Source organism: Gobius niger (assembly GCF_951799975.1).
Source record: "Gobius niger genome assembly, chromosome: 1".
NCBI classification, from domain to species: Eukaryota; Metazoa; Chordata; class Actinopteri; order Gobiiformes; family Gobiidae; genus Gobius; species Gobius niger.
Genome location: NC_136852.1, coordinates 51,350,959 through 51,376,273, shown reverse-complemented (window position 1 = coordinate 51,376,273; position 25,315 = coordinate 51,350,959). Strand labels below are relative to the sequence as shown.

Below are 25,315 nucleotides of genomic sequence, written 5' to 3'. Positions count from 1 at the left end.
TGATTTAAACCAGCACACACCAGTCCAGCCAGACCTGATCTAAACCTTGTCGAAACCAATTGAACCCAGTGAAAAATAGCTCTAAACCTGCCAAAACCAGCATAAACCAGTCCAAACCTGGTCTAAACTGGTCCAATCCAGTCTAAAACTGCTTTAAACCGGTACTAACCAGTCCAAAATAGCTCTAAACCTGTCAAAGCCAGCATAAACTAGTCCAAATCTGGTCTAAACCAGTCCAAACCTGGTCTAAACTGGTCCAAACCAGGTCTAAACCAGTCCAAACCAGTCTAAAACTTCTCTAAACCGGTCCAAACCAGGTCTAAACCAGTCCAAACCAGGTCTAAACCAGCCTAAAACTGCTCTAAACTGGTCCAAACCAGTCCAAACCTGGTCTAAACTGGTCCAAACCTGGTCTAAACTGGTCCAAACCAGTCTAAAACTGCTCTTAACCGGTCCAAACCAGTCTAAAACTGCTCTAAACCGGACCATACTAGGTCGGAACATGCCCAAACCTGCTCTAAACCAGCATATACCAGCCCTAACTAGCCCAACCCCAACCCAACCTTACAAACTTGAACCGACTAGTGATGGGCAGAATTAGAAACAACACATGATTCGATAAAGTGGGCTCTACCAAACGGTTGAGTAAACTATTACAGGGCAACACACTGTAGGTAAATAGGGTAAAAAACATTACTGATATGAATATCTATAAGATATTTTATGCTTAACGAAATCTACATAAGGGATAGACCCAGGTTTAAATGTATGAAGCTGGCCAATGTGGCACAATGTTGTAGTTACTTCCTGGAAATCTCCGGCTCAATAGCAGACAAAACATCATAAAATAAGAATTGTGCAGTGTAGGTTTTGTTTTTTGTACTGAGAAAATCCGCTAAAATGTGTGGAAAATCAATGTTTTCACCTTACTTTAAATTATTAACCACTCCCTGTATTCAGTGCCACAAACATTTATGAATAAATAAGTATTAAATATGGTTAGATATTGTCTGAACCATTAAAGGGACTCAATCTGCAATACAACCCAGATTTTTAATAAAGACTCAACTGTCATCAGTGCATCAAGCGTGCGAACCGTGGTGATGTAATGAGACAGGCTGAGATATGAAGGCAGGGGGTCCCGACAGCAGCAGCAAACTGATCCACTGTGAGGAAGATGATTTGACAGCTAATAAACCACTCAATATGTGCAGCGAATTCAAACAGACACCAATTCTTTTTTGCAAATTCAGTCATTTTGAGAAGTTATACTCATTTGAACTCATTTCTTAGGCTCCGCAAACCAAGAAATCTTTGCAATGCTTGGTTGTTTCTAGCGCTGCGCAGTTTTCCCACTTGATAACTTCACTTCCTGGACAAAAAACAATAAGTTGACCTCAGGATTTAACTTGGGGCTCAGACTACCTGAGTATACTGAATGATCAGGTGAATGCATCAAAGGGTTTCTTCCCATATGGCACAGGCATACTCCAAGATGAAAATGCCTGGAATCATCAGACTAAAAACAGGAAAGACTGGGACAATGGGACATTTCTCACACGGATTGGCCACAATCTCAACCTGACCTTAATCCCATGGAGAATCTTTGGAGAAAGTTTTGTGCGGTTGTCCCTCAGTCCTGTCATCGAATGCCTGTCGTAATCAAACCTCTCTCTTTTTTTATTGCGACTTTTTTCCCCCGCCCGGCCTGTTGTCATCACTGTCTGCTGCCACGCTCCAACTAGACAGACATAATTTCCTGTTCCACTTTTGAGACATCTTCTGATCCATCAGTGGCACAATACAGTTCCGCTCAGACTGAAGGCTGTATAAAGTGCCTCTGCCTATGACACTAAGGGCGCTATATAGTCCTTGCATGTTTATTTTTACAGCGCCATTTGTCACTGCTCTTATAGGTATGCTGTTAATACACTATCACGCTGTAAGTAAGTGTAAAGGTACGTTCAACTGTGTCGCTAAATTCCAGAAGTGTTAATTAAGTAGTTAGTTGTTACAAATGCTTAACTCAGGTTTTTAGTCGCTGTCATACAGACATGAAACTTGGGACCATTTTGCTGGTATATGACATTGTGTAGTAGTGATTTTGAAATATCAGCAATAGGTTGCATTCACATGACATCACATATTCGGAAGATTAAACAGTTCAAAATGGTGGGCAACTGAAAGTTCCATGGTGGTAACTATGGTAACTGTCGAACTGAAAATGCTTTTGTCTTACTGTTTGGCTAATATCTCTGTGGTTACTGGGAGAATCTACATGAAACAAAAGCTGTGTTTAAATTCACAATCTTCTTGTCAAGGCGTATAAACAAAGGTCCAATTCTCTGAAAGATGTCCAAAAGTGGTGACAATATTCCAAAATATGAGCGTGATGTTGGCCAGTAGAAAGGACTTCTGCTATAAACAATAACAGAGCGGGTTTGTGAATCCAGTTACAACCAAATGTTGATGAGGTACAATATTTGCCAGTGTTCTTTTTGGAGATTTCTTCCAAAAACTGTCTGGAAACGCTAAATTTGAACGCCGAATTTGGTACAATGTAATGTGAAGTGTAGCAAGCTGTAATAACTTGTACCTTACATACACAACGGAATAATATTAGTACTTTGGTGGTACATAATGTAACAAGACATAAGACCCTAACTTTAAGCCCTAACCCTAAATCTAAAGTACTAATACAGATTGTTACAAAGCAGATTACAATGCACTGAAATTAGTTCGGTACAATGTATTATGGTAGTGTAAAATAATAAAATAAACTGTCCTTCTGCCTTAAAGTTGTAATGGTTGCTGTCCTCCATCTGAGATGATGACATCATTGCATTGAAGAACGCGAACATTTCACACCTTTCTTCTGAGGGTTCTTCTCACTCTTGCAGTCAAATGTACAACTTCAAACATGGAATGAGGATATGGCATCCCTGCTCTCAGGAGGAGGAGGACTCCTCCAGCTTGTGTGTTCCACCATTATTATATTTGAGTACAAGAGCCAGAAGAAGCCTCTGAAGTTAAAGCTAAAACTCCTTCAGTCGACTCAGTCCAGCTGATGATATTTGTTTGTTTGTTGCTTTATTTGCTAAACTACTGCGAACTGACCAATAAAAAGAGTAAAATTATTTTCATAAAGAAGAGATCACATAGCAGAGTAGTTAGCTCCCACAAGAGGGAAATGCGGGCATCTACAATCAGCATTTCTGCCGGCGTTGCTTTTGTTTTTCTCTTTTCTCATATTCTCTTTTCTCATATTAAACTAATTAATTTCCAGCCATTAGGAGTTATGGAGTGTTTTTGTGTTACCGATGTCCAACTATAACCCACATTCTCAAATATGTTTGAAGTTATCACTTTGACACCATTCTGTTTTTATATTTGGGAACTGTGTAAACACCCTCTAGCCAACAAATAAACATTGTCTGGTTCCAACAATAGCCACCAATGATTCACAAATCTCACATTTCCTGCCACATGTTAATAAGTGAAGTCGCTCCCGCCTAGACTGCACCTGTCCCCCCCCTTTGTCCCTCTTGTATTCCCCCCGTAAGGGACACACAGAGAGGCTGCAGTATTGGCTAGTGTTTCCTGAGGATTTTCGGAGCTGTTGAGCAGATTTGAAGCGGTGTTTATAGTCGCGCTGCACCGGCCTGTTATCGCCGCATTCTTCTCCCCACAGAACGCGCTGGCCAGATGGTGTCACTCCGGGAGCCAATTCACTCTCTCACACGCAACACAACAAACAAACACGGGCATACAGCAGAGGGATGCTTAGACAAATGCTTACACATATTTTAGAGAGATCGGTGTGGGGAGGTTTAGATGGCTGCCAACTGCAACTGCGTACATTGGAGGAAAAGATACCATGACCAGGGCTCTGTGTCCGCGCAACACATTTATTTATTGATTCTATGTATTTGTTCGGGACAGTGCATGTTAATGAACGCACATGGGGCTCGTGCAAGTAAACACGCCATGCCAGATTGTCCCACATTCACACCCTCAGACACACTCTCATCCTGGCCTATTGTACTTTATTGTGTGAGTGATGCCGCTGTTGTTTACGTCTAATGAGCTGCTGGGGACATGTTTGAAGTCGTGTGTAGACTTATCAGGACACGAAGAGCTAGAGATGCACCGACCCAGCTTTTTTGCTACCGATACCAATACTGGGGTTTGAGCATCAGCCGATATCCGATATATTTACCGATGCCAAGTGGACTTTCTCTGAGTGAAAAATGTAATTGACTCTTCTCCATTGTATCAATAAAGTCATATTTTGTTGTCATGTTACAGATCAATTATCAATTATATGCACTGATAAACTCTTGGATAAACATTCAACAAGGATCACTGGACTTTTCTACTCTAAATATGCTTGGCTATATGACAAGTTTAGGTTACATTAATATAAACAACTCACATTAGGTGATCTGATCGTTACAAATATGTGAGATCAGTTATTTCTTCAACTAAAAAACAAACACTTGGCTTCAGCAGTGGTTATTTTATCTACTTAAGGTATTTCTATCATAGCTTCTGACCCAACCTTGATTAGCTTTCGTTAGCATTAGCATGCTTCCGCTAGCTTTTGCATGCTATTGCTAACCACAGAATTTTTCTCAGCGATCAAAAATGCATTTGCGAAGGTTAAAAAACTCACTCTTAGCTTTACAATGATATACAGCATGCCCACATTCACTTAGATTTAGGTAAAAGTTGTGTTTTTATGGCATTGAGAGCCAAAACTAGTATCGGTTCAGTATCGGATATTTGTAGCCGATACCCAATATCCTATTTTTTTCCTGTATCGGCTCCAATATCAGATCGGTGCATTCCTACGAAGAGCTGACAAGTGGTATGAGCCTTTACTTTTACCTCATCATGGAGCACTTATCAACCTGACTGATCCACACTGAAATTCGTCCTCCCGTTGAGGAACCCAGTCCACCCAAACCCCCGGGGCAAAGTGTATTTGTTATGCTTTTTGTGCCCAAGTTTCCCACCACATCACCAGACGCCATGCTGAAGACATAATCACCCGTTTAGTGCTCATTATTTTAACATTAGATTTATGTTGTACACACATTTTTAAATCAGAGACTGTGTCACTAAGACTTTTATAATTATAGACTTGTATAACATACGTTTATCTGTATGGAAACTGCCTTTAACCGCATTTAGATTAGAGTAATTTAGTTCTTTGTGTGGATCTACCGCAGATCGCACATTATGCTTGACACCTGCGGTTTAGTTGAAACAGCTCTATTCACATCTTCCCCTTATTGTCCTTTCCGACCACCTGCTTGTTGCACAAACTCCACTGTCCCCACTCAGATTGCACCGAGTATGAAACACAAAACATTTTATACCCATGGCTCTGCTTTTATTGTAGCCTTTTGAATGAAGCGTAACTGGCAGCGGCAGAGCAACCACAGAGAAGACAGATACTAAAAATCACACATTTCTTTGGCAAGTGTGAAGTGTGAAAACCTCACGCATTGTTGCACACTCAAACATTTTACAATGCATTTACTGTAATCCAGCTGTCACTTTTTTCTACGCCTTTATACCTTGCAATGCCTTGTATTTTCAAGGTCTTTCTATTTATATATATTTCTACCGCAATGAAGGGAGAGTCGAGAGTAATGGAGACGAGAAGAAGCTACAAACAAATGCAGTTAACTCATGTAGCGCCTTGTTGTGAATTGTTAAATACTATAAGCATAGCCCTCCGAGACACGGGAAGAGCTCGCAAACTCTTTGAGAATCAAACCTTGGACCTTCTTGCTGCCACCTCGAATTGTTTTACCGGATTACTTTTAAGCACTGGTGGCTGACACAGACGGACCGTTTCGATTTGGTATGCTGTAGCTGCTTCCGCTCAAACTTGACCAACCGTGTATTTAAACCCAATGCCCCTCATTCATTTTCCCTTCTCCCATAACACTGAGAAATCCTGCCAAGAATTCTCTCACACACACACACACAAAGGATCAGGCTTTTAACCATGAAGTCAAATGAACAGGAAAAATACAGCCCATCGATTAACAAAAGGTGAAAAGGATGTGCTTGATTAAATCCATGCACTAACCAATTACGCCGCATTGATCATTGTGGAAACGTGTGCTTTCTCTTGTTCTGATGCTGATAAGGCTCCTGGCACACAGTGTAACGCACTCCTCTCTGTGATTATATGCTCACAGAGAGAGGGAGGAGGAACAGCAACGCTCCGTTAGGCAGAGGTGTGTCTGATGCAGCTGACACTCGCGCGCATGGAAATATTCTGTATCTGTCCGACTGCTACAAGTAAACAACTGTTATACTGCTTCATTGGACTAAGGGTAGTAAGATTTCAGATCCCTGTAGACGAAGTCAGAATGTGAGGAGGATGTTCGTGTGATATTGACGTTTATGGACAAATACTATGAATTTAATCTGGCAAGTAATGTGAAGGATTCAGGAGTATCAATCAATCTCGAGTTCTAGAGACGTGTCCTCAGGCGGTGGACTGCAGTCAAACGCAGAGGACAAATATGATTATATAAGGACAATGTGTACTTCAACCAAGTAAGGGAATGTAAATAAGTTTAACTTCAAATCACTGACTTCCTTTCTGTTCTGGGGAGGTGTTTTGAGTAGAGGTGTATTGGGCCGAAATGTGAGTATTGTACAATCTGCTATTGACCGACCTAACACCGATAAAAGGCAGATATCCCCGGAACTGAAAGAGATGGAGATTTCAGGTTTTCGCATTAGACAGAGCTCAGTCAGAGCTTTGAGATGAGCCCCACATCTTCCTAGGCCTCGGAGGAGCGCCCCCTGCTGTCACAGATCAATACAGACACATTTTACAGTTTAGAAGCATCATGCACAGGATTATAGACATATAGGCAGGAAACGGAGTCAGATGAAGCATGATGGTTATAAAATGTTTTCGTTTCTAGCATTTGTATGCACTTCCTAGCTTTGTTTTGCCCTGTACGAGATAAAGACTATTCCGACTGACCAATTGGAAGAGAGGGCTGTGTTTGAAGATAGCTTGAACAGAAAAGCACTGTATTACAATATGGAGATCTTGCGACATCATCATTTCGCCTTGGGTCCAAAATTGACAAGTAGAATAAAGCTCTCGCGGCGTTAAAGAAGTACGGCACATCGGTCGGCATTCTTTGATTTTTACAGCGCTTTAAAAGACATCCAGAAAATCCATCTCTCACACGCTCGCGAACAGCAGGACCCATTCATTGGCCATGAACTGTACCTTGAGTGAAACTTACACTGAGGCTTGTGTCGATTTTAATTGGTGGTTTTGCTCTGCGTGTGTCTGACGGTGCTTTACTGACACTGATTCAAGTATAGAGCCCTGTGATCCTGTATGTGGCTCTGCTAATGTTCAGGGAGTCTCATTGCGCTCAGCTCTTTGTGTCTGCTGAATAATTACTGGCTCCAGCCCCGAGATGAGAGCGGAGGAGAGGAGTGCGTGTCGTGCCTTAGATACTGGTATTTCTCTTTTCACTTCACCCTGGGATCCATTTGTGCGACTTCCTGCCTCCTGCTTTATGCATGTCCCCCCCGTGAAGCCCGTGAGGTGTGGACAGGACAAGAGCAGGTGCTTAAACCTTCCTCGGGGAGCTGAATGAATGTATAGAGGCCTCTGGAGTGCCATGTAAAAATGTGCCTTTATCCTCGCTAGTGGAAGGAACCTGTGTTGTATTTAATGTACAGCCCTGAGTTGGGTTGATATCTTTTGGGAGAACATTTTAAACGCACTCAGGAGCGGCAGCACTTAAGAAAAGAGTGAAATATGAAGTGCTCACAAAAGCATCCCGTGCGTTTCAGATTGATTTGAAACTACAAGGTTAGCTGGTCTCACACAGCAGAAGACCCCATGGATACGAAGCACTCGCGGGCTGTTGCCAGGGTAACGCGGTTGGGTCAGACCAGTTAAGACCCACCACATTCCCCCTCCTGTTCCCAATCTCTGTTAATCTGTCCATCGTTCCCATCCTCTCCTTCTCCAGCTCCCCTCTCTCTCCCTTGAGTGCGTGTGGTTTCCAACCACTTCCCATCCACTTCTTAGGTCAGTGAATGTCCAAGTTTCTCGTCCGTCTGTTTTGTTTTTATGAATCTATTAGGAAAGTACAACTCTACTACCTGTTGGCTTGAGTTTTAAATCATGAACTAATATCCAACTTAAAACGAATGGCCACTGTGGTGGAGAGAATATTCACAGGAACACATGGATTGTGTGGAGCTTTCTACATAGATACAGTCGGCATTGTGTCATAGAAGGGGGCGTGGCCTCGCCGAGGGGGAAGGAAGTGTGTTTTGGGAAACACAATTTTTCACTCTTTTTAGCCATTTTCTGGCGGTATATGAACTTATTCATCACAAACAAGTCAAGTCTAAATCTGGTCCAAATGGATGTTTTTTCACAGCAGATTGTTCAGCAGAAGTGAAAAAACGGCAGTCATAACTAGCACAAGCTAGCGTTAGCATGATGCTAAAATGAAGCATTATGTTAGCATTCTCCATTATTTATGTATTTATGAGCTGTTGAACCACTTTGCTCCTCTCCATGTCTTTGTATCTTTATTTAGTTCCAGGAAACTGGTATTTTTCCCACTTTAAAGCTACCAGTTACGACTTCAGAGCGTTCCAGGTGATTGAAGTTGTATGTAAACAAAACCGCAGTTAGCTCATACGATGATGAAGTTATATGAACGTTTTTCCAAACCAGATATAATTAATTAAAAACATGTAACATAACGTTGAAAGCTGTGACCAAAAGTAATGTTCACGTCACTGATACAGTGTTTTTGTTACAGTTTTATCATTAGCTGCGCTCCTCCACTGGGGGCCGCCATTACTGTCTTCATCTCATATACGAACTCATAGCTGTCTTCATTTTTTCTCTTCTTTGTTTTCCCCTCAACTGCTTTTAAACATGACCATATATGGGAAAGATGCTGTCTGTATCTATTCACCTTATTCCGGAAGTTTGCGTGGGCGCCGCCATGAATTGTGCCCGCTCCTGTTCTCCTATCTGTTTACATGGAACTGGAGAAGTCCACATAAAATCAGCTACTACACGAAAACAAAGCTGTTTTTCGGCCGCACTGAGAAACGGTGCAGTGTTGACATGTTGGTGCAAATGACCATTGGACATTTTACACAAATCAATCGACTAAACATCAGATTTGAGCGGAGAATATTTTCCCTCGTTCTCCGTTTAAATGAACGGGCATCGCGCTCGACCAGAAGTGTCTGTACAACGGAAGTGCCGAGACAAAGCAAAAAGTGTCAAAAGTGGGCGGGGCGGAATAAGATGAATACGCTTGATGATTCACATTTTAGATGCATTTTCTTTTTGTTCAGAACATTCCGAACACGATCTGCAAACATCATTATAATAAAGTATAAGGACCAAACTGAAATCATTGTCATTGAAATATCATCTTGACGACTAATTCTCTTGGCTAAGTCGTATAAGTTGCTCTTTTTGCATTTTTGTGTGTAAATTAGCTCGCCGTGTTGGAGACCCCTGGTGTAGTGTAAGCTAATGTTTTGTTTCCCAAAGATGAGAAGTGATCTGTGATTATTCATCCTCATCGATGTCTTTAGCTTCTCTCCATTTTATCGACCAGGGCAAAACTCAATACTTTTGATTTGTCAATTGATTTTAATAGTTGGGTTTGATACGACAGCTCCCCGTGCAGAAACACCGTCCACCGTCCACCGTGCTTTTGACATATGGAAATGATATCACAGCTAAGCGGACACTGTGGCAGCTACTCAGAGATGAATCGGCCTTCCGCTCACACAGCCATTATAGATCGACTGTCAGAGTGGTGCGCTGTGAATAAATAGCAAACGACACTCTCAGACAATTAAAATGTGTTTATAACTGACAGGAAACAGCAGGAGAGAGCAGTGAGGCCAGCAGGACTGTGTAAACACTAATTGAACTGTAGCACTCTCAGTTTGACATTGTTATTAATAATAATAATCACCGCAATGAACAGCCACAAGCAGTTTATTGTTGTCGTGAAACACTATGGGATTAGACGAATTGTGCACGGAGGCAGGTTATGTGTCAGTTCACACCGCCGTTTTGGGTTGTACTCCCTTCAAGGATGTGCAAAAGGTGAATTGGTGCATGTCATTTCTATTATTGTAAGGGTGAGAAAATAGTTTTTAGTCTTTTTGCTTTACAATTTGTATTTTTTTTAACCTAGATTACATATAAATCATTAGGTTATTGCTATATGAAAATGGTTAATAAGCAGAAACATAACATTGTAATAAAGAGTGAGTTACAGGATGTGTTTTGTATTTAGAGAATGTCATATAATATAAGCTGTCCTTGCAGTTGTTGTAAACATAATGTATTTGTCTGACTAGAAATGATAACATCCATTGCTCCATTGCGCTTGTCATTGCATTACTATCATTTTCCATTGCCCTTTATTATCCCTGTGTGTTTGGGTGAGTTGACGTGAGTGGAGTTTCAGTGTCAGTGTTGCAGCGAAGGAGCTGCTGAAGGTCAGTCCCGTGAAACCACACTCTGTCACAGTCACTCACCGTCAAAGCTCTATGACCGTCAAATGTCTTATATCTACAGCTGTATAAGTACTGTCTGTGTTATATCAGGTTAAAGCTGACCAGTCTCAACTTTCTTCCACCAAATGACTTAAAATTACATTCTACTCAAATGTGGTTTCTTTTGCGCAATTATACTGTAGTTGCAGATTAATACTGTATACAGTATCGGTCAAAGGTTTGGAAATCACTCACTCACTCACTCACTCACTCACTCACTCACTCACTCACTCACTCACTCACTCAAGGCTTTCATTTATGAATGAACACATATGGAATTATGTTTTAAACGGGAAAAAAAAAATCGATTATGTATCTACCCATGATCAAGCCTGGGAATACCCATACTGCTGTGTGCGCTCGAATTATTTCGAACTGCACAACAGCCTGAGGACTGTGGCCGAAGTTTTCGCATGGATTTGGGAACCAATCACAGAACGAGGAGGGACGGCAAGACGATGACGCACTATTTGATATACGGAAGCTCTCCACACCTCTCCTACGAGAAAATGATTGGTGGTCCCCAGACTTAATATCACTTGTGACTTTTTACCCTTGATACAGTGTTATGTATCAATGTGTAATAACTTGAACTTATGTAAAATGAAAGTCAAAGACAAAACTCTAACCCTAAGCCCTAACCCCTGAGGGCTAAATGTTTTATTACATTGTGTATGTACTAAATTAAAAATTAAAACGTAAAACATATTTTGAGTTATTTCAAAAGTGTTTCCAACTTTTGACCGGTACTACATTTCTCTGTAACATAACTACCATTGCTCTTGAGAAAGACAGTTATATTTGTATCATGAGGATGACTGTGTATGTTGTTCAGATGGCCATAGACACAGATTGACAGCCAAATGTACATCAATCTGCCCAAAGGAAGCTGCGACTATAGAAATTGTTTACCACAAAGTATGCCTGGGGAGTAAATAAATATTACACAAAAATAACTGATGGGTCTGGAAAAGCACAACTCTTTTAATATTAATAATATCATTACACAGCCTTCCTCTACACGGGAGTAGATCGTTTTCATTCCACACTCTGCCTCTGTGCGAGCGCCGCGAGTCACAGAAGATGTCAATTATTAGCAGCTCTGGGGTTAACGTACCTGCCATCTGCTGTACCTATCCCACCCTTGAAGCCAATGATTTGATTATTCACATTGAGCTGAGTGGAGCGGGCCGACAGAGCGCTGCCAGCTGTGAACAGATGTGGAAATGTGAACTGCAGCCCTCAGGATCTGTGTTACTCCAAACAGCGGCACGACCACTGTCAGGTCTATCCACGGGCTTCTCAATCATTGATGATATTCAGGAAACTTTTACACACAGTACATTTTCTGATTCAGCCTTTCTTGCATTTATGTGCGCTTTGATTTTGAATTCATGAGTCCTGGTGAACAGCTCTATTATTTCACTTTTTTTAAATCTTTTTTTACTATGGCCTGTGAGGCACTTGATGTTATTTTTCCCCCCATCAAAAGTAATTATGCAAAATATAGCTGTCTAGTGCAACGTACACACAAAAAAACAATGCCCACTTTGTAAGTGCCGTGTTAACTGCCAGCTTTAGCATCTTGTTGCGCATTGTCTAATTGATTAATTTCTGTCTAATTGCGGCAAACTAACCAGCAAATTTGCCAAATTGTCAGAGGCTTAAATCATAATAACAATTAAAATGCTAATTATGCCTTCTCTACCTCAGTAATGTGTCGATTGGTCCTAACAATGGCAGTGTTGAGGCTGACTGGATTTGTTTTGTATGGTGTGATTTTTCCCTGCTTATTCTGTTGAAACGGAATAACAATTTCTAAATAGAGAGAACACTCGCAAACAGCCAGTGGCTCTGTCTGCCTGCTTGTGCAATACTGAAGAGACGTGAAGTACCGGGCAAATAAAAACCACTGGCTTAGACACTGAGCCATTTGCAAATGTTGTTTGAATGCCAATAAATAAGCTCCGTGTCCATACCGGTGCACCGAGGCATGAAGGAGTGCTTAGCTAAAGAGGAACTGCCTGCTCATGCTCAAGTGTACAATGGGTTTTGAAATGTTTAGGCTTATTATTTCTTTTCTATTACAGTATGTAGCAGTCTGAAGTACTATGATTAGTTTTTCTATTGGTGAAAATGTCGGCCGATTACCATACAATAACACAGTGTGTAAGTAAACTTCTAAAAGGGTTTGAAAACGTGTTGTTTTGTTCTTGGTCAAAGTAATCAGACCCTATACAAAAGCTGAAGACCCCTTTCATTGCATTCAATCATGTTTTAGTTGCTTATTTTTCATTCATAAGTGTTGAGTTTGTGATCATTCCATTCTTTGTCCATAATACAGAAAAGGTGCAGCTTGAAAAGGGCTGCAAAATTTTGTCCAGAAGCATAAACACTGAACAATGTTTGTAGAAGTCCACATGTCAGTTTGTTCTGGCTATAATAGATAATATGACCCATTGCAGAGAATATTGTTCGACCTAAATGATTTGTTAAATGAGACCATTAACCTCATAACTCCCACCTGAACCGAGCGCATTTTCTCCAGTTTGGCTTCTTCTAAAAGATTCTTGAAAGTAAGTGCCAAAATAGGGATGTAAATGTGACCAAAAAATGCAACTAAATTGTGACATAAAAGAAACAAAAAAGCGACAAAAAGGCAATGACAGAGCTACAAAAAATGCAGCAAAAAGCGGCAAAAATGCGACAAAAAGCTACAGAAATACTACAAAAAAACGACAAAAGCGTGATGAAAAAACGAGATGAAAAACGTGACAAAAACATGTGATGAAAAAATGAGACAAAAACGTGACGAAAAAATGAGACAAAAAACGCGATGACAAAACGAGACGAAAAAACAAGACAAAAAAAAGAGATGGAAAACGTGATGAAAAGACATTACAAAAACGTGACAAAAATGCAACAATATAGCGATGACGCCCATAGGCTGTAAGCTCCTGTTGAGAAGCTTTTATATTTGGGTAAAGCAGAACTGGAGAAAATGTGCTCTGTTAAGGCAAACAAAATGAAACCATTGAAAATGTGACATTTCAATTCAGGCGTGATTGATTATGCAGCCCTCAGCCAGTGTTTTTGAGAATATATAAATATTTGCATCATTTCCATTGTCAAACTCCTGCATAGGAATACAGTAAAAAGATGAAGCGCAAACTCACTGTAGCGACTGTGTGTTTTTCCGCAGTGCGCGTTAAAAGCAGCACTTCATATCGTAAGCTCATTATATGTGAGCTATAAAGTGATTATGGGCTCCAGTAAGGCATTGTTCTGCGGCTGACAGGATTAAAGATGACTTTGGAGAGCGAGCCCGGGTGCCGCTCGCTGTCGGAGTGTTTGTTGTCTTTGTATAAGCCAACAGTGAAAGGGCTGCATGCCTGACTGTTTGCCAGCTGTGGCGCACCATCCTCCTCTCGCTCCTCCATTCATCTCCTGCCATCCTGTCAATCCTCGGAGATGCGCCTGCGCTCTGTTGTTGCTCGGAGGTAGCTTTAAATGTTGTTCTTCACAGGCGCGGTGTCACTGAAGTGCAATTGTTTTAAGGTTTTTTAAAAGACAGTTTTGAAAGAATAAAGGCGGCAAATCCCTCTTGTAAGCCTGACATTGATTAGTTACAGTGTCGTTGGGTATGAGAGCTGCCTTTTTCGCTGTTTATGAAGTGCAGTAGCCACAGGTTACTTTGCCTTGAGATACAATTATTTAAGGCTTTTTGAAGTTGCATGTCTCTGTTATGTATTGCAATAAAAGCAAATATCAAATAACCACCTGCGTAAAAGGTGTTACAGAGCTTTTAGTAGATGTTTAGGCTGGTCCCAGATGGTCCCATTTTTGAATGTGTTTAGTGAGAATATCCCACATTATATTGAGAGAGGATTATTTTCTGCTGAGCTTGACATGAACTCTTTGGTTCAGTGGCCATTGCGGCGATTCTTGCTCAAATGGTGCGATCCAATTAGTGATTTAACTTTTTACGTGTCCTGTGAATGTTTTTCCTGCATCCCTTGCTCCCTAAACTGTTACCCATCAGATTGTGATGAATTACTTCATCATTTAAACTACACAACAGCTAAAAGAAAAGGCTATGTATGCATAAATACACCTCAAGAAACCAAGGCGTTGTAAACCAAGTGTGTAGAACTATTTAGTTTATTTTCCTTTTGATTCATAACTAAAATTGTAATCTTTGTACCATATGTGTGTTAAATCCAGAACATTATTATTTTTTACCTCCTTTTTTTAGTTTAAAAGAAAGTGCAGGTGACATTTTTGGCCAAAAGCTGTAGTATGTCAAGTCCAAACCCTCTTTTCTCAATCTTTTGTTGTCACAATCCCCAGGACAACAACAGCATTCAAATGACATAGAAAATATGCCTTCCATATGGTCTGAAGTTATGCCTGAAGTTCTCACGACCCCCATGGGAGTCCGTATCCCCAGGTTGAGAACCACTGCTGTGTGTTCTGTGTGTTCAACAAACAGCTGTTTTGTCTACTTATTTATGTTTATGTTCTTGTAATGATAGCAATGAACAGTATGTCCATAGACAATGCTTGCACATGAGGGATTTCTATGTAACGCTCAATTCATGACATCCGAGCTCAAACTCGATTACTAACTTGCACATTTTCTTGTTTTGCCAGAAGAAGATGGGCGTCGTGAAGAGCCAGGAGAAAAAGGAGCGATGGAAGGAGAAGAAAGCGGTTAAGCGTCAGCTGAAGGAGGGAGAGGAGGCGGCTGTGGAGGAAGAGGAGAATGTGGTTCCCGTGGTGATGGACCCTCTGGAGAACGGCTTTCTGCACCACGCTCAGAGAGAGCAGGAGCGCATGAACGAGAGGCTGCTCAAGAAGACCTACTCCAAGAAGAACAAAATGGTCAGTGCAATTGTCTCTAATAGTCTGCGGGAAACACTGGATATCTTCTCCTCTATACAACATAATAATAAAGCACATGCCATGCTGTTGCTGTGCTGTGAAATCACCTTCATATGCTCTACATGTGTCGTAGAGCTTTGTTCCTACAGGTGGTATTACAGTAGTAACTTATCATGCAATTAAAAACCTGAATGGTTCGAGAATGTATAACCCTTGCCACAACTGGATAAGTGGACTGTTGCTGCTATGAATCTCCTAATGCACACACTGGTGGCTTTGCTGAGCTCTTGATGTTTTGAGAGCAAAATGGACAAAGTTTGTTTATACAGCTAGAGGACCAATACCCTTGGCTTCAAACAGTGCAGAGCCACAGACGGCGAGTCTGCTCCACTGAGATAGGCCATCTGAGTGTTAACAGTTTGTTTAAATGGGCGGATGTTTTTATGCTTCTGTCTGTGGCCAAGATCCACCATGGTGCTGCTGAGGATAAAGGGGAAATGTAGTCAGGAAGCCAAACTAAATAATGAGGCTGTGTAGCCCAGAGGCCTCCTTCTCAGACTAAAATATCTCTCTTAGATAAGATTTCCTCAGGAAGTTAACATGCTATAAAATGACTTTGGCTGTGATATTTAGTTTGCTAAGAGACAGTTGGAAATTATGTATTTAGCTCATGCTCTTATCCGGTGTGTGAGTCTGATCTGCAGCAATTACTGAGGAAGATCTACATTTACGGATCAGATGATTGCTTTATGGTGAGCACAAGTGCTCAGTTCATATAAAACCTGATGAATGCAAAGTTTTACTGAGTTGTACCTCGATTCGCTTTTCCCCAACATTTGTCATTGTCATTGTTGCAGTATAAAAAGGAAAGAATATTTGCCTCAGTGCATGAGCAATATAATGTTCCTTCTCCCGCTGCCCATTGTCTGCAATAGTACAATAGTGTGTTGGACTATTTGTGGTTGTATTGAGTGTTAGACTTGGTCTGACTGAGAAAAGCAGGCTACAGGCTCAGACGCCTCTCTGCTCTCTCTGTGATGCTATCGTGCCCTCTGTGATAGATGGATTGCCATGCTGCTTCCAGATGGACTGCAGTTTGAAGAGCAGCTCTTTATGGTGTTATCTGCCATGGAGAATGTCCTTGGTACGACTGCCAATGGACACCATCATGAGCTTGTTTGGTATTCACAGCTATTTCTGCTGCATGTTAGTGCAACAATACGTCATACATAGTGATGTTTACTACCATGCGGCAAACAGGAAAGCTTTGAAGTAACAAACGCTGCTCGTTTGTTGTTATTGTGAGAGGGAAACAGATTTGTGCTTTACCATTTCAGCAGATGGGATTTTGTTGTAAAGACGCTGCAACACACATTTAAACTTAACAAAGCATTTGATCTATTTGTGATCGTAGCTTTGACAAGCGTCACAGGAACTGTCCCTAATGTATGTCACGCACAATGATCAGTGCCCGAGGTGATGCGTGGGTCTCCTGGTGGCACCCTGGGGTGCAGGAGGCGCAGAGGAGCAGGGTTCAGAGCTGAATTCACCACAGAGGGCTGTGGGGGCAGCAGTTGATCCAATTAGATGGCTTGTCAGGTCCCCCCTTTCTGCTCAGTCACACAGCTGTCAGGACCATTACTGCTACACACACGCAGAGAGGAGGCTTACTCACCCAGTCTGCCTCCCATCCAAATACATAGCATAACGTAGCCTGATTTGTTTTATACTTTCACATGTTTTACCAGATGTTTTTAACTTCAGGTGAAACATGTTAAACCATACAAGAAACCATGAACATGTTGCAGATTGTGGGCGAGGTTTCTTGAAAAGAAAGCTGCTTTTCTGCTTGGGTTTCATAGATTTGACCTTCTGCTTGCAGTTGGGTCATGACATGTACAGTAATCCAGCCCCGCCAAACTCTGCACAAGCATCGCCGCAACCTGTCCCTTAGAGGTGTACTTTAATCTGTACGCCACAGACTCTTCCCTCTAATAATGCCATGGAAAACTTATCTCTTCACCTGGTTATGCTAACCCTATCCCCTGCAGACCCATGGACACAGTCAATGCCCCTCGTCGCCCTACTGTACTGTTGCTGCCTCTGGATTACTTCCTGAGCCTCATATCTAGGTGTGTTTATAAGCAGTAAGCCAGCCGGAGACAGATCAGATTAGCTGGGGCATTAACAGTGCACCGGAGCAGAGTTCAGGGGCAGCGGGAGATAGATGCAGCAGGAGCACCTCTGGCTGTGAGCAGAGAGGCAGTGGGGGGCTGCAGGGGCGATGAGGATGACTGATAACGCTGTGGAGCTTGTTATCAGGGGAGCAGCGACCCTGAGCGGCAGCAGCTTGGCTCGGGACAGGCCCAGCTCAGAGCAGACTGCACCTCCTCTGGCTCCCCCTGTTTTCAGACCATTTCAGTGAGTGAGACCGGGGTGAATCACCTCCACCCAGGGCATTCTGGTTAAACAACGGAGCTAGCATGGATTTGTTATAGCTATATACTTGGTCTGTACAGTCGTAATTTCTGTATAGATTTTCTCAAGCTCTTTGGACCGGATTCAAAGACTGCAACTCAGCTTCTGCCTTGTCATACGGCTGCTTCCTCTTTTATTAGGGGTCACCATATCGAACCCAACTACTATTACTCAAGAAGTGTATTGGTTGGTGCTAAAACAGGTAGCAATGGAAGCTCACATCCTCTGTAGCTCCCTAAAGGTTACACAGTTCCCCCCACTCCCAAATTATGCATTTACATTTTAGATATTGCACTTTATTAGGGTTGCAAATAGGCTGAAAAGCTAAGATCTTCAAACTTGGAAATTATGAGAATTAACTTTTTTTTTAACCATAAAATGTGCATTAGATGATGTCACACCCTGACCCATACAAGAGTGTCGAGTGTAGAGAACAGACCTAACTTATAGAACAACCTGCACATACTCTAAAAGAAAAATCATATTTCTAATACTGTAAACACTTGGTGAAAAAGAACAAAAAAGTTTGCACATGCTCAGCACGTCAGTAATAATGAAGAACCAGGATACTGTGTTTACATGATACTGTATCCTGGAAACTGTGGGAATATCCCAGTGAGAATATCCTGGTTTCTAGTAACCTGGATATTGGCTTATCCAGGAAGCTGAAACCAGGATTCTTTGTTTACATGAACCAGACAAAACCAGGAAATGTATTCTGATTCTCGAGTGCATCTAAACACAAACATGGAGTCCCTTTATTGTTCCTTTTCCAAAAGCTCTTCTTTGTATCAGCCACAGCCTAAAACACTGCCCTCTTCAAACCCTGGTGTCAGACATGGTAAAAATGTTGTTTTATTTCTTATTTCAGTGTATACCTATCTGTTTGTAAAGAAACAGCCTTCAGTCATGTTAATTAATTCCCTGTTTATTCCCGTTGATTCTCACAAATTCCCATAGGAAATTCCCAACGTTGAAAATTCTTGGAATTTTGTAACCCTACTCTTTATATTACATTCAACTCATTGTTATTTGCACAGAAAGTTTGAAAGTGACACAATTTGTTCCTGTTTCTTGTGACAAAAGAGCTGACTTGAACGTGATCATGAATGAGTATTTTCACGCATCTGTTGAGGGACGTCAACCAACTTAAGTAATATTTTGAAGTATTGTTGCTTTTACTAGCGTTCTCTTCATCCATGAAATGATATGAAACATTATCGATTTTCCACACAAACTCCTTGCACACATTCTTATACACGTAATGACTCCCGGTACATCTTGATCTATATCATATAGTGTTTAAAAGCTTCTTCCCACTCTCTTCATTATAAATCCATACCTTTACACTTATTCTCCTGAGATTCACACCTTTTGCTCTACTCCCTGTTCACCGCGTTGTGCTTGAGCAAGTCTCTGAAACTCTATCCAGTGTTTTACCTGAAATGAGATCAGCCTAAAACGAAGAATCCTTGATGTAATTATGGGGTGGAAAGGCTTATTTAAGTGGGGAACATGACGGGAAAGGCCTTTACCGCTATTAGCCAGGTTAGCCGTGCTATTTAACAAAGCACATGATGAGATGAGTGGATAACAAGGCGGGCTGCGGAGGTGTCTGTAACATGTTGTATGTGAGCAGTGCAGCGGAGCATTACTTGGAATAGACCTTGACAGTTTAATTAGTTAGCGGCTTGTAACATGACATGTATGAGTAATAGTACAGGAGATAATTGTCATTACCGCGTTGAAGATAAGCTGCGCACTAAAAAAAGACACCTGGGAGACTGGAGTGAATGGTTTGCCCTCAGTAATGGCTGTTATTGTAATGCCTTTAACCTCTTCACCCCCGCAGTAACCAGGCATGTTTTCTCCAGTTCGACTTTAAAGGGACTATACAGAGTTTAAAAATGTCAAAATTATGTATTTTCCTCCCCCTACATGTTCCAGCAATGATCTATTCACCACAACTGCCTCTAAAATCCTGCACTGTCACTTAAAAAGGTGTTATTTCAGGTCCGAAGTGCCGTCATGCACAAGCTTAATATAGAACCTGCAGTTACGCTTAAGACCTGAGGTGGCACTAGTGAGTATAAAATGACCAACTTGTATGTAGCCCCTTTAGCCAAATCTAAAAGCTTCTTGAAAAATGCGTCAAAACATAGCGACAAAGCGAGGCGCGTAGGATGAAAATGCAGCAAAAGAAGCAGCAAAAGAGCGACATAAATGCAACAAAACAGGCGGCAAAAAATGATGAAAAAGAAGCAAAAACACAACAAAAACGCCAAAAATGAATCAAAAAATGAGACAAAACTGCAGCAAAACAGGTGTCAAAAAAATGTCAAAAACACAACAAATCAGCCCCAAAAATACGCTGAAAATGTGACGACAATGCGAGGAAAAAGCAGATCTGTTTTGTAGGTCTTAGCTTTCAAATTGATCCTGGAGCATTGTAAAGACCACTGCAAAGGAAAGTGAAATTGCCATGCTGACCCCTCATACACAGTCTGGATCACTACAAGGTCAAATACAGACAAATATCTACTTTTTTTTTCCACATACAAAGTTGCATAATGCAGCTTTAAGGCAGGGGTTAAGAGGTTAAACACATATCTGACTTTCTCAGGACTTGCACAGGATTTTTGCTGATAGGCCCCTGCGGCTAGTCTTGTTTTAATCTATATAAAACTACAACAGTATAGTTCAGTTTGCAGAGTTTAGAAGTGTTACAAATCTCAAAGAGTTTAGCAATGCTTTTTCATTCTGAGTAGCAAAAGAGGCTATACTCAGAATGAAGGAGTAAAATGGTATTGGTCCCAAAACAAATGAAACTGAGGGTGCACCAGTGTTCAAGATGAGACGCTCCCGATGCATCACGACTTTATTTATTTATTTTCTCCCATGTAATTGATTAGAGCTAAGTGTGAGCTGTTCGAAATTCATAGACGGAAGCTCTGTGATTATGTTCCAAAAAGACAAAGCCGGAAGCCCCATCGCGGCCGCCTTCTCGATCCATCACCCCTTCACTTCATCAGGCTCCTGCAGCTGTCCTCTCCCCCTGAGATCTGCAGGGGAAGCCAGACACGCCACAACCAAAAATAGACCAGGAAATAAAAGGAATGACAAAGAACGGCCAATCCCGCACAACCTCTGTGGCCGGGTGTGCTTAACCAGGTGAATATTGCATGGGACAGTGCGCAGTGATTAATGCCGGGCCATGTAAGGTGCTTGGCCTGGTTTGCTGGCTCTACACACACATATCCCATCACTTTTAACAAGCTGCAGTCACTGAGCTACTGCAGGGGACCCTTCTCTGGGGACAATTAGACCTGGGAGCTTTCCATTTGCAGGGATCTAAAGTCATGCTAGATATTTCAAAAGTATGCTGGTTATTAGAAGCATTTCGGGTCATGAGTTGCATTGGACAAACTAGTCAGAGCTATGAAACAGTGTAACAAGTGAGGTCATGTTTGTGAAGTGGCTCCAACAAGATTGATTGACTAATTATTACTGCCTATTATCTCTGTGCAATGTGTTGAAGTGGGACCGCCCAGACGATTGTGTAAATTTTGCGTCTGCTTGTGCAGGAGTAGCTATAGCTGCAGATATATTGGCCCTTTGAAGATGTTTAACCCAAGCAGACAGCAGGGAGCAGCGCTTTATTACACCTTGTTATGATTTATGCTGTTATTGTGATGTGCAAAACAGTGAGGGCTTAGAGGCAACTCGGAAATGTGTGCACTAGGAAATCTGAAAGCCGTTTGAGGTTATGATGCAATGTCTGCTGAACGAAGAGCATGTCACACACAGAACTAAGTCAAGTGAGGTCAACAGTTAAAGGTATTCAATGTAATGCACATAGATGCATTATTGATTATGGCAAACGGTGAGCTCTCAGTTGTCTAACTGAGTTTCAGAGCAAAAATGTTAAAAAGGTTTTAGTACTTCACAGTAAACAACAGGGTAAATGGCATGACTAACTTCTCCCTTGGGAAAGTTATCCAGTGTAATCCAGTTTGCTAATGAATGGGTTAAGAAAGCATCTTGTGAGTGGGGAAACTTCTGCAAATCAAAGTAGCAAATCAAAATTTGAAAGCAATTTTTTTTTACTTCTACCATTTAGTGTGTCAACATGCCTTTAGTTGCATCATTCACATTAATCAAGAGCTGGCTACTTTCCAGGATTAGATGGAATGACTGAGTCACTTGTCACTCCAACAAAGAATAACCTTTGTGTTCAATAGTGTAACTTTCATTTTCATAATATTCAGCTGTAATAATTACACTTGGTCTTTTTTGAAGTCAGGTTTCCCCCTATCATAGCAGAGGAGAGTTCTGAGAACTTGTGTATAGTGTCCCTGCTAATCTCTGCCTTGAAAGCACAAGTGTAACTCTGCACTGCCATGCTCCCTGTTGTGTCCCGAGGCTGCCATCCTGCTGACTGGCTGCTGCCACATCACAGAGAGCGCTCTAAGGCGGTAGGGATCTGCTGTTAGGAGAGGAGAATAGAAGTGGGTGGCTGCCCTGAGAGGAGAAAATAGGGCATCATGTTAAGGCCTATTGTTCCAATGTGCCTTTGTTTTGACAGGCTAAACAATGGGGAAGCTACAGGTGAGGCTTAGAGTAACTCAACAATTCCCTTGGTGTGTTCTCGACTGTACTGTATTGTGTTATTTAGGACTAGGGCTGAACCATTTGTTACAATTGAAATGAAATTGTAACTCGATTGGTTGCAAATGGCATAGACTGCAAACCTTTGCCAACAGCAAATTATTCTGTGTCCTTGGGCAATGGGCATTCATGTGTAAAACTTTGTAACGCTCTGAAATGCAACTGAATCTTCATTATTGGAGTGCACATCTCATTGCAAACGTTGTCAAAGTCAAATTGCAATTAAATATATATATATATATATTTTTTTTTTTTTAATGTATAAAATGTGCTTAGAAACAGTGATGGTTTAAATCCTTTTCTTTTAGACACCCCACTGTTTCCAATATGTCGATTCTTTTCCCAAAATGAATGAATGCACAAGAATGACAATCACTATTCTCCTACTCTTGTATGCCCTTCGTGGTTATTTCTTTTTATTATTGTTATTTCAGTAGTTAGCCTTCATTTGCTCTTGAGAATATTGTTATGAGGTGTTCCATATTTGGCCTCATTCAATTCATTTGTACATAAAGAAGCACAGTGTTTCTCCTGGTCTATGAGAATGAACTTGGTCATTGGACACAGTGTCACTGCAATGGAGTAAATAGATGAGTTTTGCCACAGTTGCAGATCTGATCCAGGCACATCCACAGTCCCCCTCGTGTTTCTGCTCCGATCCAACACTGACATCTGCTGTATGTCGAAGCCATTGCACCAGCAGCGTTTGCTCGTGGAAATGTGTTGCGCGTTTAACCCTTTTGTCGGGTTGCATCACATCGTCCATTGGGGGTCACTGTTCCCATTTGAAAGAGTGAGTCAGGTCTCGCCTCTCCCTCCTTCCTCTGCCATTTTGACTGCCAAATGTAAAGCATGGCAGCAGGGCGTGCATAGCTTAGCCCAGGCGATGGATGTTTTTTTTTTGTGTGGAGCCCATCAACATTTTTTCCTGCAGCGCCTTGTAATGGATGCTTAATGTTGCCGCAAAAATATAGCCGGGAAAACAACATTGTCAAGGATAATGAAACAATGCTGAGTTTGAGGTGTGCCTTTTACAGCATACAGTACGTTGCGGGGGGGATTTGGAGGTTATAATAGCTCATTAAAATAACAGCGAATGTTGCTCCTCAAGGTCAAATGTACCTCCGAATCTGCTGGAAGTCTAGCTTAATTGTCTGCCTACACCACTGCGTACCCCTAACCCTGACCCTCCTCCATTACAAGCATTTTGTATGTCCCATTAAAGCCATTACACCATTAGCTAATGATATGTGAATATGTTAATTGCACACAAGCACATACTGTACAGCTGTGTGCTAATTTGAAATATCTAAAATATATTTGGTCACATTATCCAGAGCAATTTTTATTTGAAAAATTCACAAAACAGCAGTGGAGCAACTTGATTAAATACATATAACACGTGATGGCATGAGAATCCATTATTGTAAATCCCGTATCATTATGAAATCTTAACACAGTCTCTATTGTATTGCTATCTCAAAAAGTATTCAGCTACATCTAATTTTCAAATTGGGGTTTAGTCATAGTAAAACAAGGCTCAGTTAAATGCTTAGTGAATGAAAACACTGTGATTGACATAGGCTTTTGAAAGATGTAGCAACTGCTTAGAACCACTGGCCTAAATGGAGTTGAAATCTGACATGTTACGAGGTACAAGCAAACACTGACCACAGATTAATGTTAGCTCAAATTTAAACAGTTCAAGAAATGTTGAGAGCAAAGCTGTGGAACAACTAATGGGTCTCTACTACTGCTAAACACACTGCAATGTCCAAATGCTTTTATGTGAACAATAACTCCAGTAATTTACATTTTACAAATCCCACATAAGCTTATTATTATGGAGTGTACCGCAAATTTTCCAAAATAGTAGCCGTTTTTATGTCACAATCTCAAGCTCTGTATTTGATTTGCTGTATTCTTCATGAGTCATTCTGCACGTATGTGGCATAATACAAAAAAAAAAAAAAAAAAAGTACTTTAGTTCTAGACATTCTTGTGCAAGTCTTGAAACCGCCGGGCATTTGTTTGGCTTCTTTGCGCCTCTTTTAAAGACCATTCACACAGTAGCAATTGCTGCAAGAGCTATAATAGTGTTTTCATGTACTATAGATCCTGTCATTAGGCCCCTGGGTCTGGAGGCAGTTATATGATGACAGCTGACAAGGGGGCGCGGCTCCTCTGAGGTTAAAAAAAAAAAAAAGAAAAAAAAAAAAAGAGTTGAGGGGGTACGCAATGCACAAAAGCCACAATTACTTCCCCGGCCCAGTCCCCTGAGCTCAGCGGTTGGAGTGTGTATGTAAAAAATGATGTGGGTGAGGCCATTTGCAAAACAAAGAATGGGGCAGGCGGGGGGATAAGAATGATTGCTTTTGCATAATAGAACATGTACACCCCGAGGCGAGAGGGCTGAAGTGGCAGACTGCGGACTGACACGCCCCTTTAGTGGTCCCAGGAGGAGGCAGATGGAGGTGGTTCTTGTGGTTGACCCCGGAGTGTGTGAGGGAGAGCAGGTCCCGAGGGGGAATGTGGAGTGTTGTTTGTCGATAGAAATCTCTGGTGTATGCAGGTGAAATGTGTTTTCGGAAATAAAGGACTGTGCACTGATGAGGCATATGAATAGGATTGAACATATGTGCGTGAATAAGTCTCGGGTGTAGAGAGG

At 41.4% G+C, this 25,315-nt stretch overlaps 1 protein-coding gene across 11 annotated transcripts in view; it reads left to right on the top strand.

The window, feature by feature from the left end:
* The window catches only part of fbrsl1 (fibrosin-like 1), a 334,971-nt gene that overhangs the window by 94,739 nt on the left and 214,917 nt on the right, over nucleotides 1–25,315 (top strand). For 10 of the 11 annotated variants that reach the window (XM_079566905.1, XM_079566911.1, XM_079566909.1 and 7 more), the window contains exon 2: nucleotides 15,271–15,501. In XM_079566905.1, the coding sequence (XP_079423031.1) occupies nucleotides 15,271–15,501 (231 nt within the window). The remainder of the gene's footprint in view (nucleotides 1–15,270; nucleotides 15,502–25,315) is intronic. The other variant, XM_079566904.1, reaches the window with a different exon arrangement.